Source organism: Carcharodon carcharias, chromosome 3 (assembly GCF_017639515.1).
Source record: "Carcharodon carcharias isolate sCarCar2 chromosome 3, sCarCar2.pri, whole genome shotgun sequence".
NCBI classification, from domain to species: Eukaryota; Metazoa; Chordata; class Chondrichthyes; order Lamniformes; family Lamnidae; genus Carcharodon; species Carcharodon carcharias.
This window is the reverse complement of record NC_054469.1, coordinates 187,981,384-188,002,133: the sequence shown is the minus strand read 5'-3', so window position 1 is coordinate 188,002,133 and position 20,750 is coordinate 187,981,384. Positions and strand designations below refer to the sequence as shown.

General features: G+C 44.1%; 1 protein-coding gene across 1 annotated transcript in view; it reads right to left on the bottom strand.

The window, feature by feature from the left end:
- cap2 (cyclase associated actin cytoskeleton regulatory protein 2) overlaps positions 1 to 20,750 on the bottom strand; it is a 255,092-nt gene that overhangs the window by 73,571 nt on the left and 160,771 nt on the right. The window contains exons 5-6 of the mRNA XM_041185141.1: positions 16,267 to 16,410; positions 6,740 to 6,825 (exon numbers count right to left, since the gene is read on the bottom strand). Coding sequence (XP_041041075.1) covers positions 6,740 to 6,825; positions 16,267 to 16,410 — 230 coding nt within the window. The remainder of the gene's footprint in view (positions 1 to 6,739; positions 6,826 to 16,266; positions 16,411 to 20,750) is intronic.

Sequence of the window (20,750 nt, the reverse complement as noted above, 5' to 3'; positions counted from 1 at the left end):
ACACCGACAAAGTTGGTGGGAATCAACACACCAGTTAAAGGCCAGCCAAAATATAACTTACTAGAAACCTCACTGTTTCCTTATGCCTGACAGAAGATTCCTGACTGACTTGGATGATGATTTTCTTTTGAAGGGTCAATAGTGTAAGGTGGTGGAGGACCTCAAGTGCTTCATGGCCATTGCTATTCGAAACAATCCTCAGATTGTATGGTCGCCAGCCTCGAAAGCTACTTATGTGGAATTTGCCTGAAACTTTCCCAAAATGCTCCTCCTCTCTGGAAGGCTTTGATTCATTCCTTGATGTAGCTTAACAGGAATAAGCAGCGTTTCTCTTCACTCATGGAGCCATTTGTCATTGAAAGTCCAATCCTTCACTCAACATCCACACATATGTACTAGGCTGCAGGGGTACGATCCTCAGTTGAATCTTTTCCCTCCGCCCATGACCCTCGCCTAGTCTAATGATACAGAGATAAGACACCAAGGTCAGAATTCAATCCAGTTGATGGGGGGGATCACCCGCCAACTGGAGAGCCGGCGAGAGCCCTGCATCACCTCTATGGGGAAGGTCCATTGTATTAAGTGCCAACTAACTTAAGAGGCCAGTGACAGGCCTTTCCTGGGATCAAGAACGCCACCCCCTACGAGCCACCAGCCAGAGGATAGTACCTCGCCATCGCAGGCAGTGACACTGGGAGCTGCAGTAGCTGTCGCCAATGCACCCACCACAGGCTTAGGATCATCAAAGGACCACTGGTAAGGGTGGGATGGGGTTCACAGGAAAGGGTTGCTGATTGAGGGGGGTGAGGCAGAGAGGGGGCAGAGGAAAGGGCAAGGAGATGGCTCTCAGCAGGCCCCCCAAGTCCAATTCTACTTCCTGATGCTGGATCCCTCGATCAGGCTCTGAATGCCTGATGAGGGACTCTGCTGACAGCCTGCAAGCAAACTCTCCATGTGGTGAGTGACTCACCTGCTGCAGGTTGAATACCAGCTGAGGTGGGATAAGGCCCTTAAGTGGGTATTAAAAGGTCCTCAATTTGCATCAGGGTAGGAAGGCTGTCTTCTGGTTCCCAAAAGTTAGAAATAATCACTCTTTAGGCTCAAATTGATAGGACTCCAGCGAGTGTATTTTTTGCTGCCACATGGCTGGTCAACTGATACATTGTTTCTTGGCACATGACGGCAGTGCGACAGTGAGTGTGGCCCCCCAGGATATATATTTGCATAATAATTAATTTCTAACTCTTTACAAACAATATAATATAACATCCCTGTATCTGTAAAAAATATTGTACATTATGCCTCTATATCAATATAACTGTTCCAATCATTAATTTTTTCTTTCCAAACTGTAGAAGATTAACAATCGACTTCTATAAAAACACTGAACACCTTTAGAGTTTGTTATAGCATAGCTTTCTTTCCTTACAACATTATTCACAATATTATTTAGGTATTAGGATGTTGTGCCTCCATCTTGTAGACTTGGCAGTTCCTCAGAGGTGGTTTGGCATGCTGCACGGGTGATGTTGCTCCTGATGTTATAGGAGCCTTGCTTGATGTTGCTAATGTCGTATCACTTGCTGGTGATGTTATTGATGTTGCATCGCTTGTTAGTGATACTATTATGTTGTCTCACTGGTTAGTGATGTTGCCGGTGTTAATGATATTTTCTCCTTTTCCAGCTAAGATGTGGGACAAACATGGACTCTGTTCCTTCTCATTCACTTTCCAGTTTCAGTGTCTATGATGTATGGCCTTGGAGTCTCAGATTCACCAACAACTTTTGCTGGGTTCCAGATTTTCATGATTGGATCCCGTACATGTACAGTTTATCCTTTCAACAGCTCAGGCAGGGATTTAGCATGCTTGTGTTCACCTCCTTCTACCTGTGCATCAGCAAGTTGTTGTCTTACTTCCACCTGGTCACTTCAAGGGGGTATCTTGCTTGGCAGAGTGGTCTTGTACTTTCTTCCATTCAACTGTTCTGCAGGTGATTTCATGTCAGCCTTGAGAAGTGTACATTGGAGGCAAGATTTGGGTCTTCCTTCATGTCATGAAGAGATATTAATGTGTATAATATTATTGGAAATGATTTTTAAGTTGGACTTGTAGTAGGGTCTGTGTCTGTGTGTGGCTTAATTGGGTTAAAGCCAGCTAGGCTGGGTGTTTTGATGTATAGTAGTTTGAGATGTTAATTAGATAAACTTAAGGGTGGAAGGTAAAGGGTACTTTCGCATTTGCTGGATAACCCATTCAAAAGAAGGGAGTAAAATCTTGCACCTAGCTGGGAGACACCAAACAATGTATTTATATTACTAATAAAATTGGTGGAATGAAAGGATCAATGTTAGGAGAGATAAAATTTTTAAAAACCTAGTAATACAATGGAAAATTTACATTCAATGAGAAAGCTAGGTATAAATCAAACCAAAAGGAGTTCATGTGTGTGAGTCAGAGGCATTTAACATCTAACCAGCCTGTAAGCTTAGGACTGTGTCTACAAAGGAAACAAATTGAAAGGAACTTCATTCTGAATTTGTAAGGTCAAATGTGCTTTCCCTGGTGTCTGTTTAAAGTCTATGGGTTATTGTTGCCTTGGTGAAGATTTACCTGGGAGTGATCAATTTGGGGATTTGTTTAAAAGTTATTTTGGTAGTAATTTGTGGATATGTGTATGTGTTTAATTTCTTGTTAAATTAATAAACGTTTAATTTAGTTTTATACAAAAAACCTTTTGCGGATTGGTAGTCTTATTACTGAATTCAGAGCTGCATCTCAAACATACCAACTGAAAATATTGGTTATGACAGTTGTCCAAGTTTCCCTCTGGGATTTAAACAATTCAGCTTTTACCAACTGCTGTCATAACACTTCATCTCTAGGCATTCCGTGAGGGTTCACTTTCTATAAGCCCATGTCTCCTGATGGTGAAGTGAAGATAGTGAGCCCATACTGTTAGTAAATTCCTTAAATTCTCTGGAGGCAAATTGGGTTCCATTGTCCCATATTATTTTTTCAAGAATCCCTTGCTCAGCAAACAGAACTCATCCTGCCGAGATGATTGTTGTAGCTCTCAAATCTTTCACCTTTCAGGTTAAAGAGAACTTTGAGTAGTAGTCTGCAACTATGAGACACCATTCCTGATTGTGAATAAATCGGCTCCCACAGTGTGCATGGTCAGGGTGGTACTTCAGTAGCTATCATCTCCTCTTTTTGCTGTGTATTTCTGTAATTCTGGTAAACATTGCATGTAGACACCATTCTTTTGATTTCTTTGTAGATGCCTAACTAGTACACAGCTGACCTGGCTTTGAGTTTACACTTCTCCATTCCCATGTGGCCTTCATAGATCTTCTGGAGATGTTCTTCCTGCATCATTTTGGGTATGATGCTTCTGGATCTGGTTAGCAGAGCACTACCTTCTAGTGAGATGTCATCTCTGATTGGCCAATACTGCTGCATTGCTGGCTGTGTTTGCTGTAACTTTTCAGGCCATCCCTGGATCACTTGCTGAGAGAGCATCTGTAACTCTTCATCTTTGCTGGTCCCAGCTCTAATTTGATTCAGTTTCAGTGAGGTTACATTCACTAAGTGATGGATCTTTACACCTAGATCTTTTATCACATGGTTTACTGAGATAAGTTGCAGCTCCTCTCAACTGCTCAACCCCAGAATAGTAGGACCAATTGTTTCAGTGACATAGAGCATACAGTTAACATCTTTTCTTTTGCATGTCCCTCTGATCTGGTTGTTCCTAGCTGTTAAATCTCAGTTCCCCCATATGCCATTAGCATGATGTTCCTCAGTTTCAGAGTGCCTTTCCTTGGGTACCCATTTTCTTTCAAATTTCCATGAAAACTCTTCTGGCATAGTATAAGTGGGGTGATGTTACTCTGTGCTCCGGTATCAAACTTCAGCTTCAGATTTATGGGTGAGAGCTTATTTCTCAGCCTCTTCTTGAACTGAATGATCGTGCGAATTTCTTTTCTCTGGAAACTGTTGCATCCAGCCATTTCATGCAGTTGTATGGTTCCTATATCTATTGTGTTCTCAAATTCATCGTCATCTTCCATGGCATGGATGTTTTGGTTTCTTTCCCTTCTCATTCACCCTGTTGCACTGACTCTGAAAACTTATTTACCATCTTTGTTCTGAACATTTTTTCCCAGTAATTTGGCTTTCCGCAAACTCTACAGTTTATTTCATATGTGGGACCTTTCTTTCCGTCTGTAAACTCATGTGGTTGTCCACAGCTTCTGCACATCTTTCTCTCTGTCTGGTGTGTATTATTTTGCTGCTGTTCACTGCATCAACCCTGCTGCCTTTCTCTTGCTCTAAGTGAAGGCCAGCTGTTTGGGTAGCTACTATCTTCATCTGTCTACTTGTGGCTTTATGCGCTTTAGCACTATCTATAGCCTGTGGTGTTGTGAGATTTTCCTTTCCAATTAAATCTTTTTGTACTTCAGGGTGTGCAGAGCCCCAAATGACCAAATAAACTGATCCAGCAGACTTTCATCTGTGTCCTTAAATTTACATTTTCTGGCTACATTTTTCAATCTCATTGGGTAGTTGCCAACAGGCTCACCTGATTTCCGTTTCAGGCCTTGAAATTCACATCAGTAAATCCAATAATTTGACTTTGGCTGGAAATGTGATTTTTTTTGTCTAGATTTCTGCTGCTGTCTTCACTCAGCTCCCAACCATTAAACCAATTTACCCCTTTTCTCTCCTGCCCACAAATGGATGTAGCTGACCCTTTCCTTTTCACTGGTGCCTTTTAGAAAGCTATTGAATGTGTCTGCACTTTTGTTTGAACTTCTCAAATGCCCCTACATCATCAGCCTCCCAATTCATTATGGGCTGGAGCTATGTGTTTATTGCTGCAGCAGCCATTTAGTTTTTGCATGATTCACTCAGATGTTCCCTCCCTCTTTGGCATTAATTCTAGTTGATTTTTCAATCTAACTCAGCATTGAATTTATTTAAAATGATTGGGTTTTTACTCGCAGACAACCACTGCCACCATGTTATGTCTTCTGATTCCCATAAGCCAGAAATAATCACATTTTAGATTCAAATTGCTGGACCTTCACCGAGTGTATTTCTTGCTGCCCTCCATGTGGCCGTTATAAAAATATAACAGGGTCCCAACCTTGCACGCTCTGACCCGATTAAATGTCCCCTACCTCCAAACTCACCCTGTGAGAAGGCATTAAATTTGGCCCGAATTGTCTCAGATCAGCAAATTCAGCTCTGATTAGAGATCAAGTCTGATACCTTCCCCAACTGCATTGCTCAGTAGTGCGCTATCTGGTGTGCTTAATACACTGAATACTTAGGAGAGCCTTTGATCTGCAAAGCCTGCCTGCCCACATGCACACACCCCAGAGTTAGCTGCAAATGAAGGAAGAGGATAAGAATAAAAAGTCAGCCTCAAATTACTGCAATTAGGAATCAAGACAGCTTCTGCTGGATGGATGTCCTGGTTAGCCAAATGCACCTGTTGTGCAGAATGTCTCAGGTTGGGTGGGTTGGTGCGGGGGGGTGCAATAATTGTGGATCATGCTCTGAAGGGGCTTGTTCAGAATGGTTCAGCCAGCCAACTCCTTAAATGCGTGTCATATGGCACACAGCGCAGCAGTATGTACAGCATTTTCTTTGTCAGAAGTACAAATGAAAACTGTAATCCACACCCGCGGCTGCATGCTTAAAAATTTCAAATCAAAAGACCCCTTATATCAAGAGCTTTGGTCCATAACATGTGAGATTTGGCTGTAAGCAGAATTATGATTCTATCGGACAATTTAACAGCTCATGGAATTGATACTCATCAACAGTATAGTATCAAGGAATATTAAAAAGACTTCTTGCTTACAAAATGCTCTTTTGGTGCCAGGAAAACACTGATAATCTAACCTATAATTAACCTATTCAGGAATAATGTGACCAAAGGCATTACTTGTACTAAAAACAAAAAATCCTGGGAACACTCCACTGGCTGGGCAGAGTCCGTAAAGGGAAAACCATGTGGTTAACATCTCAGGTTGATGACCATTTCTGATGAAAGGCTATCACATTGAGACATTAATTCTGTTTCTTCTCACCACAGATGCTGCTTGACCTGCTTAGTGTTTCCACCATTTTCTGTATTTATTTCAAAATGGCAACATCTGCAGTATTAACTTTTTGATTTATTTGTTATGTTGGCCTTCAACCTATTGCAGTGAAAAATAAGGAAAGGGGGAGGTGAGCACCATCTGATAAGAAACTTGTATCCTCGTAAAAGATCGAACTAGCAATGTACTGTCTCAATAATTCCCTTGCTCTTTGACCAGTGATTCTTGCCTACAGTGACAGTGAGGGGGAAAATAGTTGGCCTCAGAAGAAAGAGATGATTAACTGCAGGCAGCCTTAGCCCTGCAGAAGCGTGTGTGGAAGGCTGAGAGGCAGGAAGCTGGAAAGGACAGCTATGATCTACAGGAGGCTGTGACTACCCAGTGTATTAACCTCTAAATAGGTACCACTATAGGTATACAACCTCCCCACTGAATACAGTTTTGCATAGCTATAAAATTGAATGCTAAGTTATTACTAAAATCATTTAAATTTGTTTTCCAATCATTTTGTAGTGCTACTTTTTGGAATTTATTCCCAATTTTGTACTATATAGATATACAGGCAATAGATTTAAACAGAACGCACCATATGGCTTAGAGGGCAAGAATGGCAAACTTACATATCCTTGTACTCCTTTAACACCCTGTTAGTATAGAAGGTGGCTGCATCATTCATCTCCTTGACATAAGGACCTGGCTTAGGGGCCTAAGTTAACAACAAAACATCAGAACATCAGGAGAAGAATGTACAGACAAGAGAAATTTGGGGAGAAAAATGACACATTAGATTCAACAGAAAGCTGTTTATGATACAGCACAGGAGAAGGCCATTTAGTCCATCATGAGTACACTGGGTCTTTGAAAACGCTATCCAATTCGCCCCACTCTCTTGCTCTTTCCCCATCACCCTTTCTTCTGGTCATGTCTTTTTTAAAAACCAAAAGGAGTGAGCTACTTCAGTACCAACAAATAGATCAGATCAAATTTAAAAAAAATCTTAATATCCTATTTAACTAATAGCTGGTTAACAACTTAATAGATAATTTTAAGACATTACCTTCACATGTTTAAAATATAATAACTGAACACCCTTGATAGCCACATTACAAATGGTAAGAGAGAGCCTTGAGTTGCAGCATACTGGGCCACAAGGCAACATGAACATTGTGGAAAACTGAAATGCCAGGGCTTGTAGATAAAGCCAGATAAATGCTTATCATATGCTAGCATCATCACGGAGTTTCTAAATTATTCCATTGAAGGTTTCTATTCTGATAAGCAGGACACTAAATGTAGCTCCATCTTTTTAAACTTATATGCTATTATTTGTTTGTGATAATTGATTCCTCAATCTCCGATTATGAGATGGTATATTTTGGAAGACAGCATGGGTGTACCATTCTCAGAAAGTTGCTCACCCAGTCTCTCAAGTTCCACGGCTGCCATTCACAATAGGTCGACATCATTGACAATTGTTTCCTTTGACAGCTGTCTCGTAATGCCACTCTAATCTACAAATGTCCACCCCAAATGGCCCCTTACACAATCCCAGAATAGGTTAGATCTATGTAGACTTTCTTCTGTTGCTGTATTATGTATATAATGCCATAAACATATATTTTCAGAGGACACGATGGTACAAAGAGGTTAACACTGGCCTTTCACCTCGAAAAAATGGGTTCAATTTCAATCCAGAGTGATAGGATGATAATCTCCTCTGACTGATGGCTATAAGGATCCTACACAAAGTGTGTTTCAGAAACCTTGAGTAAAATTGTTTGGTGGCAAGGTTTCCTGCCCCACTGAAAAGAAGGTTGGCAGGGAATGTGACGCCACACCTGACAGCTGCCCTGCAGCCATTAAACATTCAAAGGACATGAAGTGGCTCAAGGCGAGTCTTCCGCCCCCATCGAGGGAGAAAGTCCCACCTGAGAGAGCTGGGCCTCAACTTTTTAAAATTTATATAAATGACTTGGATGAAGAGACTGAAGGAACAGTTGCTAAATTTGCTGATGACCCAAAGATAGGTAGGATAATAAGTTATGAAGAGGACATAAGGAGGCTAGAAAGTAGAGAGATAGGTTAAGTGAGTGGGCAAAACCTGGCAAATGGAGTATAATGTGGGCAAATGTGAAATTGCCAATTTTAGCAGGAAGAATAAAAAAGAAGCATAATATCTAAATAGTGAGAGGTTGCAGAGCTCCGAGGTTCAGAGGGAAAACAGAATTACCTGGAAAAACTCAGCAGGTCTAGCAGCATCGGCGGAGAAGAAAAGTGTTGACGTTTCGAGTCCTGATGACCCTTCGACAGAACTTGAGTTCGAGTCCAAGAAAGTTGAAATATAAGCTGGTTTAAGGTGTGTGTGTGTGTGTGTGTGCGTGTGTGTGTGTGTGGGGGGGGGGGGCGGGGGGGGGGGGGGGGGGGGAGGGGCGGTGGACAGAAAGAGAGAGAGAGAGAAGAGCGGAGGGAGGGGTGTGGTTGTAGGGACAAACAAGCAGTGATAGAAGCAGATCATCAAAAGATGTCAACAACAATAGAACAAAAGAATACATAGGTGTTAAAGTTGGTGATATTATCTAAACGAATGTGCTAATTAAGAATGGATGGTAGGGCACTCAAGGTATAGCTCTAGTGGGGGTGGGGAGAGCATAAAAGATTTTAAAATATTTAAAAATAATGGAAATAGGTGGGAAAAGAAAAATCTATATAATTTATTGGAAAAAAAAGGAAGGGGGAAACAGAAAGGGGGTGGGGATGGGGGAGGGAGCTCAAGACCTAAGTTGTTGAATTCAATATTCAGTCCGAAAGGCTGTAAAGTGCCTAGTCAGAAGATGAGGTGTTGTTCCTCCAGTTTGCACTGGGCTTCACTGGAACAATGCAGCAAGCCAAGGACAGACATGTGGGCAAGAGAGCAGGGTGGAGTGTTAAAATGGCAAGCGACAGGAGGTTTGGGTCATTCTTGCGGACAGACCGCAGGTGTTCTGCAAAGCGGTCGCCCAGTTTACGTTTGGTCTCTCCAGTGTAGAGGAGACCACATTGGGAGCAACGAATGCAGTAGACTAAGTTGGGGGAAATGCAAGTGAAATGCTGCTTCACTTGAAAGGAGTGTTTGGGCCCTTGGACGGTGAGGAGAGAGGAAGTGAAGGGGCAGGTGTTGCATCTTTTGCATGGGCATGGGGTAGTGCCATAGGAGGGGGTTGAGGAGTAGGGGGTGATGGAGGAGTGGACCAGGGTGTCCCGGAGGGAGCGACCTCTACGGAATGCCGATAGGGGGGTGAAGGGAAGATGTGTTTGGTGGTGGCATCATGCTGGAGTTGACGGAAATGGCGGAGGATGATCCTTTGAATGCGGAGGCTGGTGGGGTGATAAGTGAGGACAAGGGGGACCCTATCATGTTTCTGGGAGGGAGGAGAAGGCGTGAGGGCGGATGTGCGGGAGATGGGCCGGACACGGTTGAGGGCCTTGTCAACGACTGTGGGTGGAAAACCTCGGTTAAGGAAGAAGGAGGACATGTCAGAGGAACTGTTTTTGAAGGTAGCATCATCGGAACAGATGCGACGGAGGCGAAGGAACTGAGAGAATGGGATGGAGTCCTTACAGGAAGCGGGGTGTGAGGAGCTGTAGTCGAGGTAGCTGTGGGAGTCGGTGGGTTTGTAATGGATATTGGTGGACAGTCTATCACCAGAGTTTGAGACAGAGAGGTCAAGGAAGGGAAGGGAAGTATCAGAGATGGACCACGTGAAAATGATGGAGGGGTGGAGATTGGAAGCAAAATTAATAAATTTTTCCAAGTCCAGACGAGAGCATGAAGCGGCACCGAAGTAATCATCGATGTACCGGAGAAAGAGTTGTGGAAGGGGGCCGGAGTAGGACTGGAACAAGGAATGTTCCACATACCCCATAAAGAGACAGGCATAGCTGGGGCCCATGCGGGTACCCATAGCCACACCTTTTATTTGGAGGAAGTGAGAGGAGTTGAAGGAGAAATTGTTCAGCGTGAGAGCAAGTTCAGCCAGACGGAGGAGAGTAGTGGTGGATGGGGATTGTTTGGGCCTCTGTTCGAGGAAGAAGCTAAGGGCCCTCAGACCATCCTGGTGGGGGATGGAGGTGTAGAGGGATTGGACGTCCATGGTGAAGAGGAAGCGGTTGGGGCCAGGGAACTGGAAATTGTTGATGTGACATAAGGTGTCAGAGGAATCACGGATGTAGGTGGGAAGGGACTGGACAAGGGGAGAGAGAAGGGAGTCAAGATAACGAGAAATGAGTTCTGTGGGGCAGGAGCAAGCTGAGACGATCGGTCTACCGGGGCAGTTCTGTTTGTGGATTTTGGGTAGGAGATAGAAGCGGGCCGTCCGAGGTTGGGCGACTATCAGGTTGGAAGCTGTGGGAGGAAGATCCCCAGAGGAGATGAGGTCAATGACAGTCCTGGAAACAATGGCTTGATGTTGAGTGGTGGGGTCATGTTCCAGGGAGAGGTAGGAGGAAGTGTCTGCGAGTTGACGCTCAGCCTCCGCGAGGTAGAGGTCATTGCGCCAGACAACAGCACCACCCTTGTCAGCGGGTTTGATGACAATGTCAGGGTTGGACCTGAGAGAATGGAGTGCAGTAAGTTCAGAGAGAGACAGGTTAGAATGGGTGAGAGGAGCAGAGAAATTGAGATGACTAATGTCGCACCGACAGTTCTCAATGAAAAGATCAAGAGAAGGTAAGGATCCAGAGGGAGGGGTCCAGGTGGAGGGAGAATATTGGAGATGGGTAAAAGGATCCGTTGAACTGGGAGAGGACTCCTGCCCATAGAAGTGAGCCCGGAGATGAAGACGGCGAAAGAAGAGTTCAGCATCATGCCGAACCCGAAATTCATTGAGGTGAGAGCGTAAGGGTATGAAACTAAGTCCTTTGCTGAGCTCTGAACGTTCAGCATCGGAGAGGGGAAGGTCAGGGGGTATAGTGAAAACACGGCTGGGGTTGGGATTGGAAGATGGGGTGGGGACGGAGGGACAGGCAGGGGTGGAGGGTCCTAGATGGGTGTTGGTGTCAATGAGTTGTTGGAGCTTGCGTTCCTTAGCACTTGAGAGAAAGAGAAAAAGTTTCTTGTTGAGGCGTCGGATGAGCCGAAGAATAAAATGAAACTGGGGGCACGCGCAGCTTTGAAAAAGGGTACGGCGGTGCTGCTGGAGGGAGAGGTCGATTGTGTTCATATGGCGGTGCATGGCACTGAGTGTGGATTTCAGAATGTGACGGGAACAGCAGTCCGAGAAACGTTTTATGTCCCGGAGATACCTGTAATCTTGGGTGGGTTCGAAACATGAGGGGTGGAATTTCAGTTGAAATCCACGTGGGGTAAGTCGGAGACGGAGACAGTCACTGAGAAAGGAGATATGGCTGTGAAAGCGGGTTTTAGTAAACACCTTGTCAAACACCAGGAGGGAAATGGAAAGCAATGAAGGTGAGCAAGGCAAAAGAGAGGTACGGAAATCTTGTCGCAGAAAAGAACAGTACGTCTTCAAGGAGGTAGGCATTTCTTGAAGAGCAGTGGCAGTCAATTAAACACAGAGATAAAAACAAAAAAACTGCGGATGCTGGAAATCCAAAACAAAAGCAGAATTACCTGGAAAAACTCAGCAGGTCTGGCAGCATCGGAGGAGAAGAAAAGAGTTGACGTTTCGAGTCCTCATGACCCTTCGACAGAACTTGAGTTCGAGTCCAAGAAAGAGTTGAAATATAAGCTGGTTTAAGGTGTGTGTGGGGGGTGGGGGGGCGGAGAGAGAGAGAGAGAGAGAGAGAAGAGTGGAGGGGGGGTGTGGTTGTAGGGACAAACAAGCAGTGATAGAAGCAGATCATCAAAAGATGTCAACAACAATAGAACAAAAGAACACATAGGTGTTAAAGTTGGTGATATTATCTAAACGAATGTGCTAATTAAGAATGGATGGTAGGGCACTCAAGGTATAGCTCTAGTGGGGGTGAGGAGAGCATAAAAGATTTTAAAATATTTAAAAATAATGGAAATAGGTGGGAAAAGAAAAATCTATATAATTTATTGGAAAAAAAAGGAAGGGGGAAACAGAAAGGGGGTGGGGATGGGGGAGGAAGCTCAAGACCTAAAGTTGTTGAATTCAATATACAGTCCAGAAGGCTGTAAAGTGCCTAGTCAGAAGATGAGGTGTTGTTCCTCCAGTTTGCGTTGGGCTTCACTGGAACAATGCAGCAAGCCAAGGACAGACATGTGGGCAAGAGAGCAGGGTGGAGTGTTAAAATGGCAAGCGACAGGGAGATTTGGGTCATTCTTGCGGACAGACCGCAGGTGTTCTGCAAAGCGGTCGCCCAGTTTACGTTTGGTCTCTCCAGTGTAGAGGAGACCACATTGGGAGCAACGAATGCAGTAGACTAAGTTGGGGGAAATGCAAGTGAAATGCTGCTTCACTTGAAAGGAGTGTTTGGGCCCTTGGACGGTGAGGAGAGAGGAAATGAAGGGGCAGGTGTTGCATCTTTTGCATGGGCATGGGATGGTGCCATAGGAGGGGGTTGAGGAGTAGGGGGTGATGGAGGAGTGGACCAGGGTGTCCCAGAGGGAGCGATCCCTACGGAATGCCAATAGGGGGGGTGAAGGGAAGATGTGTTTGGTGGTGGCATCATGCTGGAGTTGGCGGAAATGGCGGAGGATGATCCTTTGAATGAGGAGGCTGGTGGGGTGATAAGTGAGGACAAGGGGGACCCTATCATGTTCCTGGGAGGGAGGAGAAGGCGTGAGGGCGGACGCGCGGGAGATGGGCCGGACACGGTTGAGGGCCCTGTCAACGACCGTGGGTGGAAAACCTCGGTTAAGAAAGAAGGATGACATGTCAGAGGAACTGTTTTTGAAGGTAGCATCATCGGAACAGATGCGACAGAGGCGAAGGAACTGAGAGAATGGGATGGAGTCCTTACAGGAAGCGGGGTGTGAGGAGCTGTAGTCGAGGTAGCTGTGGGAGTCGGTGGGTTTGTATTGGATATTGGTGGACAGTCTATCACCAGAGATTGAGACAGAGAGATCAAGGAAGGGAAGGGAAGTGTCAGAGGTGGACCACGTGAAAATGATGGAGGGGCGGAGAATGGAAGCAAAATTAATAAATTTTTCCAAGTCCAGACGAGAGCATGAAGCGGCACCGAAGTAATCATCGATGTACCGGAGAAAGAGTTGTGGAAGGGGGCCGGAGTAGGACTGGAACAAGGAATGTTCCACATACCCCATAAAGAGACAGGCATAGCTGGGGCCCATGCGGTACCCATAGCCACACCTTTTATTTGGAGGAAGTGAGAGGAGTTGAAGGAGAAATTGTTCAGCGTGAGAACAAGTTCAGCCAGACGGAGGAGAGTAGTGGTGAATGGGGATTGTTCGGGCCTCTGTTCGAGGAAGAAGCTAAGGGCCCTCAGACCATCCTGGTAGGGGATGGAGGTGTAGAGGGATTGGACGTCCATGGTGAAGAGGAAGCGGTTGGGGCCAGGGAACTGGAAATTGTTGATGTGACATAAGGTGTCAGAGGAATCACGGATGTAGGTGGGAAGGGACTAGACAAGGGGAGAGAGAAGGGAGTCAAGATAACGAGAAATGAGTTCTGTGGGGCAGGAGCAAGCTGAGACAATCGCTCTACCGGGGCAGTTCTGTTTGTGGATTTTGGGTAGGAGATAGAAGCGGGCCGTCTGAGGTTGGGCGACTATCAGGTTGGAAGCTGTGGGAGTCAGAGGGATCTGGGTGTCCTAGTGCATGAATCACAAAGGCTACTACGCAGGTATAGCAATGTTATCATTTACTGTGAGTGGAATTGATTACAAAAGTAGGGAGGTTATGCTTCAGTTATACAGGACACTGGTGAGACCACATCTGGAATACTGTGTACAGTACTGGTCTCCTTATTTAAGGAAAGATGTAAATGCATTAGCAGTTCATAGAAGATTTATTAGGCTAATACCAGGAATGGGCGGGTTGTCTTATGAGGAAAGGTTGGACAGGTTAGGCTTGTATCCACTGGAGTTTAGATGAGTAAGAGGTGACTTGATATAAACCTTTAAGATTCTGAGGGGTCTTGACAGATGTGGAGAGGATGTTTCCTTTTGTGGGAGAATCTTGAACGAGGGGTTACAGTTTAAAAATAAGGGGTTGTTCATTAAGACAGAGATGAGGAGAAATTTTTTTCTGAGGGTTGTGAGTCTTTGGACCTCTTGCTTCCACTGCCTTTTGAGGAAAAGAGTCTTTGAATATTTTGAAGACAAAGCTCGATAGATTCTTGATAAACAAGGGGGTGAAAGGCTATCGGGAGTAGGCGCGAGGTTACAGTCAGATCAGCCATGGTCTTACTGAATGGCAGAGCAGGCTTGAAGGGCCAAATGGCCTACCCTTGCTCCCAGTTCGTATGTAGAACTGACAGCCAATCTGAATGGGAGTGCTGGCCACTGCTGAGACTACACCAAGTCTCACAGAACAAAGTGACAGGAGCCCAGATTGCAAGTATATCTGGGTGTCTCTCCGCAGGGCCAGGGGAAGAGGGCCTGGGGGCATGGGGCAGTGCAAGGGTAGTAGGGGCCAGTCTGCAAGGGCCAGAGAGTGAGGGGACATCTGGGACAAGGGGGGTGGACAGGGTAGAGCAGAACTTTGGGGGAGGTGGGGGGAGGCCTGGGGGGCCCAATCAGGAAAAGGGGATGCAGCCCCCCTCCCCCCACTTCCCGCCAGAGGCCCAAGCAAGCTAACCTGCCAGGTTTTCCCCAGTCCACCTTCTGTCGGCCTCAATATTGCAGCAGGGCTGGTAGCTGCCCTTAAATGGCCACTTAAGGGCTGCAATAGGGTCCAAGACCGTCCTAGGCCTCTCTTCCTCCATAAAATCACTACCAGGTTGGGGGTAAGTAGGCAACAGGAAGGACACCCACAGAGTTTTACAGGCCCCCTTCCCGCAGCAAACCTGCCGGCTGGGGACCGTAAAACTTTGTGGGTGTCCTTCCCATTGTCTACTTGCTTCAGAGCAGTTCCCACAGCACAAACTGTTTCGAATTCTCCATTAGTGAGAATGCTGACCGATAAGCCATATGATGCCTGGTACAGGAAATGGAAAAAATTCACCTTGGTGCATTACAGTGGTGGCTTTCTTCTGGTTGGGATAAGATTCATCCAAGGTTGTGGTTGAAGAGTAGGTTCAGTGTGGTTGCTGTGGAACCACTGATCTCCACACATTCTGGACTGACCCAAACATTCAAGCACTTAAAACCAACATTTGAGTGCCCTAAACACAGCTCTGCTCACTAGCACTCACATGCTTCAAGAATAAAAGCCAAAAAGAAATAGTTACAGGCAACATTGGTGAGCAAGTTTTTGTTTTTTCACAGGCTGTATAGGTGTGCATCACGGGAGCCTCAGTGACCCTTAATTCCCACTAATTTTCAAGTTTCTCATGTCAACAGATCTTGTTCTGATTTAGGATTTATCCACCAATGAGACAATCATGGTTAAAAACAGCCCATTTCAAATATCCAGCCCCGCAATATTCAAACTGCTTGTAAGAATTTCAAGTGAAAATAAGGCTAGACTGACTGAGCCTGAGGGTCAGTTTGTGAAGCTGGAACATGTGGCTGCAGTAGTGGAAATCTGTGACTCTGTCCTCCAGAAGCTAGGCGAAATTTCAAAACTGAAATTGATCGATTTATGTTATGCAAGTTTATTAAGGGATATGGAAGCAAATGGGAAAATGAAGTTGAAATATAGATTACCGGTGGGCTAAATGAATGACGAAACAGGCTTGAGGAGCTGAATAGTCCACTCCTTTTCTTAGAATCCTAGGACACTGCAGTCTGGACAACTTTTGCAACATGAACAGACCCTGTACACTCGTTTTAAGTCTGCAATCTGATTTCAGGGTTGAGACAACTTGAATTTTGCTATTGTGGCATAAAAAGCTACTGAGATTTGGTTGTCTATTTTGAAGCACTCATTGGGTTTCTTAAGTTGACTAAAAACATTTCTTTTTTTAAAAAAAGCCATGCATAACTGAACAGAGGTCGGTCATGCACAGATAAAGCACCAATGGACCAGAGAGGGATGTAGCTACTATCTACCATGCTGGAATTCGGAGCATCTGAACAGCACGCAATCATTCATTCAATAGTAAATCTTTTCACTTACCACTGCAACCCACCCCAGTGCTGTGATGCTCTCGCTAACAGCTGATAGGTGGTTGAACATCTTGCTGCCACGGTTCTTCTCCCGAAAGTTCTGGATCTCCTGAATTCTGTCAGATATGGGTTTGAGAAGTCCATTCATCTCATTCTGGTGAAGCAAGCAAGATAAAATATCAATAAATTGTAAGATACAATGGGGCTGATTTAACATCTGTCTGACCTGCAGTTTATAGTTACCTATGTCTTACAAATCCTTGTGTGCACATATTTGGTGCAAGCTAACACAGAATTTCCTGTTAATATTTTGACAGTTTAGGGTTTTGGCTATTTTGGAGAATGGAGCTTAAAAATACAACCCCTGGAGTGCTGGGTTGAGGTGGGGGTGCGGGGAGGGGGGAGTCTCAGAAAATATTAGTCTATGCCTGTAAATTCCAAAGCTGTTTTTTTTTTGGCACAGAAGTAATTAAAATTATAATCTAATTCAAATTTAAAAACATAATTTAAGAGCATGTACCTCCATTATGCGCAAATTAACAAGCAATTCAAATGAAGCAACTTTGAATTGAAAGGAATTGATAGTACGTTATAAAACAATGTAGGGAAAGAAAAAGCTCTGAAAAAATCTGGGATTCTTAGATTTAGTTATTTTAACTTAAGACTAACTCCAACTGTTTACTGTTCGAGAATGTGCAAATCTAAGTGCTAGATGTATAAGCAGCAACCTACAGAAAAGCCAAGCAATTTCCTGAGAACTGTAACAAATCAATACTGATCATTTTTGCTAGTTCTAAACAGAGATGGGCATGTGTTTTAATCAGTTTATAACACCTTATTGAGGGCAAAAGCCCATCAAACATCTCAATTTAATGCCATATTTAACATTTCACCACCAGAAGGCAAAACATCACCATCAAAGTAAAGTGTTTTGCCTTTATCAAAGTAAAAGAGCCTGTTGGCTCTAAAACCTGAAACTTTAGCTCTTTGTATAAAAGTGTAAGGTTGGACAGGCAACCCTTGGCATAGCCTGACATACAAGAAAGGGTAACAAATACTTAATATCTTTTGCAAAATGTTGATGATTATTACACTTTGAAGTTTTTGCATGGCAAATGAATACAGCCATCAGATTTGTATTTTTTTTAGGTTAAGTTCTGTATAATTGTTTCTACTGACACTTACAAGATGGGCGCAGTGAATAATGGAGTGCAAGAGATAAATTGCAGGCATGCATGCAAACTGAATACTCATTCCTGCATCCTCATACAATTATAGAAGTGAGCCCTTAACTGAGGCCCCTCATATAACTAATGATAATGTCTACCTGTTTTGGAGACCTGTAGTACTTTCTCTAAAGAGGAGCAGCAATTTTCACTGGGTCTTAGTTGATGTTCATTAATCAATACCACCAAGACAGATTAAATGGTAATTTTTTCCACTGCACTTTGTGGGATCTTGCCATACACAAACTGGCCACTACTTTTTCCTACAGTATAGTAATAGCACTGTAAAAGCAGCTCCTTGGCTGTGAAGTATTTAAGATGATCTGAGGAAATGAAAGGGACCCTTTTTAAGTGCAAAATCTTTTTTATATGCAATCTTTCAATTAGTATTGTGTGTTCAAGATGCATCAGGACAACGGTGGCAGTGCACCCTCATGCTTTATCATTTTTGGGAAGAGCTCTTGATGCAAAGTACAGTAGTATCAGGTCAATTAATATGGTATCTGAGGCAGTGCTGGGGATGAGATACTGGAGTGTTTTCCATGATGGGCATGGACAGAACTGTTACTGTATTGGACAGTTCAAATACTTGGGAGACAGTCTCATGTATAACACCCAAGCTTACTACTATTTCCAGCTAGAAAGGTGTTTCAGCAGCAATATTTCTACACTCATTGTTGGTACTTGCACTGACACTGACTCTCTCCACTTGATTCATGGTCAGACCTCTGTAAATGTCAAAGTTGTGCAACATGTTGCAGACAATCATAATATTGGAAACCAAGTATAGATACTGCGTTATAGTATGTCACATGTTCCATGCAATGATCTGAAATGCTGTGACAAGGTGCCTGAAGTTAATTCATTAATTATCTTGGTGGCTGTATGGACCTCAGTGTACCTATATTCACTGGTGTTTACAGTTGTTTCACGAGTCTCAAGATATCCAGGACAGTTACAACACAGTGGAAAATTGCCCAAATATGTCCTGTCCACAAAGAGCAGGACAAATCTAATCCAGCCAAGCACATGTCATCAGCAAAATGATGGAAATATTCAGTAACAACCTGATGATCGATGTTCAGTTTGGGTTCAGCCAGGGCCACTCAGCTCCAGACCTCATTACAGCCTTGATCCAAACATGTACACAACAGCTGAGTTCAAGAAGTGAGGTGAGAGTGACATCAAGACAGCATTTGACAGACTGTGGCACCAAGGAGCCCTAGCAAAACTGAAGTCAATGGGAATCAGGGGGAAAACTCTCCACTGGTTGGAGTCATACCTAGCACAAAGGAGGATGGCTGTGATTGTTGGAGGCCAATCATCTCAGTTCCAGGACATCACTTCAGGAGTTCCTCAGGGTAGTGTCCTCGGCCCAACCATCTTCAGCGACTTCATCAATGACATTCTCTCCATCATTAGATCAGAAATGGGTATGCACACGGATGATTGCACAAAGTTCAGCATCATTCACAACTCCTCAGATAATGAAGCAGTCCTTACTTTCCCCTGCCGGCAGGGAGGCGGTGGTGTAGTGGTATTGTCACTGGATTAGTATTCCAGACACTGAGCAAATGCTCTGGGGACCCAGGTTCAAATTCCACCACGGCAGATGGTGAAATTTGAATCAATAAAAATCTGGAATTAAAAGTCTGATGATGACCACAAAACCATTGCTGATTGTCATATGAAAAAAAAAATCCATCTGGATCACTAATGCCCTTTAGGGAAGGAAGTCTGCCGTCCTTACCTGGCCTACATGCCACTCCAGAGCCACAACAATGTGGTTGACTCTTAAATGCCCTCTAAACAAATGGTGGGAAATAAATGCCACTAGCCAGTGATGTCCACATCCCAGGAACGAATACAAAAAGAAAGACCTGCGCAATATTTAAGCTGGACTGATATGTGGCAACTAACATTCATACTACACAAGTGTCAATCAAGCAATGACCATCTTCAACAAGTGAGAATCAAACCATGACATTCAATTTCTATTACTATCACTGAATTCCCTCACCTTTAACATCTTGGGGGTTACTGTTGACTGGAATGGGATAACGGGACCAACCATATAAATACAGTGGCTACCAAAGCAGGTCAGAGGCTGGGAATTCTGCAGCAAGTAATCTACCTCCTGACTCCCCAAAGCCTGTCCACTATTTACAAGGCACAGGTAGGTGTGATGGAATACTCCCCACTTGCCTGGATGAGTGTAGCTACAACAACACAAAATGCTCAACACTATCCAGGACCAGGCAAGCCATTTGATCAGCACCTTAAACATCCACTCCCTCCATCACTAGCGCATAGTGGCAGCAGTGTGTACTATCTATAAGTGGCACTGCAGCAACTCAACAAGGCTCCTTTGACAACATCTTACAAGCCCCTGATCTCTGTCACCCAGAAGAACAAGAGCAGAATCATTCTGAACTGTTGCTGGGTCAAAATCCTCAAGCTTCCTTCCAAACGGCACTGTGGGTGCATTACATCAGATGAACTGAAGTAGTTCAAGAAGGCGGCTCACCACCAATTTCACAAAGGCAATTAAGGATGGACAACAAATGTTGGCCTTACCAGTGGTGCTCACGTCCTATTAATGATGCGATAACACTGAAATACTTACCTTAATTTGAAGTCGGAACTTGGGTCTCCTGTGCATGCGCCGGCATGGAGCAGTGGTGTTCCGCTTGGCATGGCGGAGGATCTGAAATTGTGCTTGGAAGGTGAGTGTACTCAGGGAGCCGGGAAAAGGAATCTCAGAAGGCGAGATTGAAACTCTGTGAGGTGGCCATTGTTGCAGTTGCCCCAGTGGGAGCGACTTTTGAAGAGAATTTCAAGGCAAGTTCTTCAAATGTGGTGATTGGAAGCCCTCGTGAGAAAGGCAAAGTTTCCATGAGACTAGTTTGCTCACAATGTGACAAACATCTTGGTGAGTTGCTGAGAAATCCATGGAATCTGCTTTGGTCCCTTCTGTCATTTACTTTGGAGTGTATGACCACAGTTCGCCTATTGATTCACATGTACCTCATATTTATTCTGAATATTGGAATATAAGATAGATATTTTAAATTGCTCTATCTTTCTGAATTTGTATGTGTCTGTAGAGATACTGCGGGAGTTAAGGATTAATGAGTATCTGAACCATTTTCTTGCATTTGTATTGAGATCTTTCCAACCTTTTTGTCTGATGTAATATAGTTCATTTTTCTAGTATTAATAAATATTTTATTCTTTGTGTTAAAAGTTCATCAGCAGACTCCTGTGA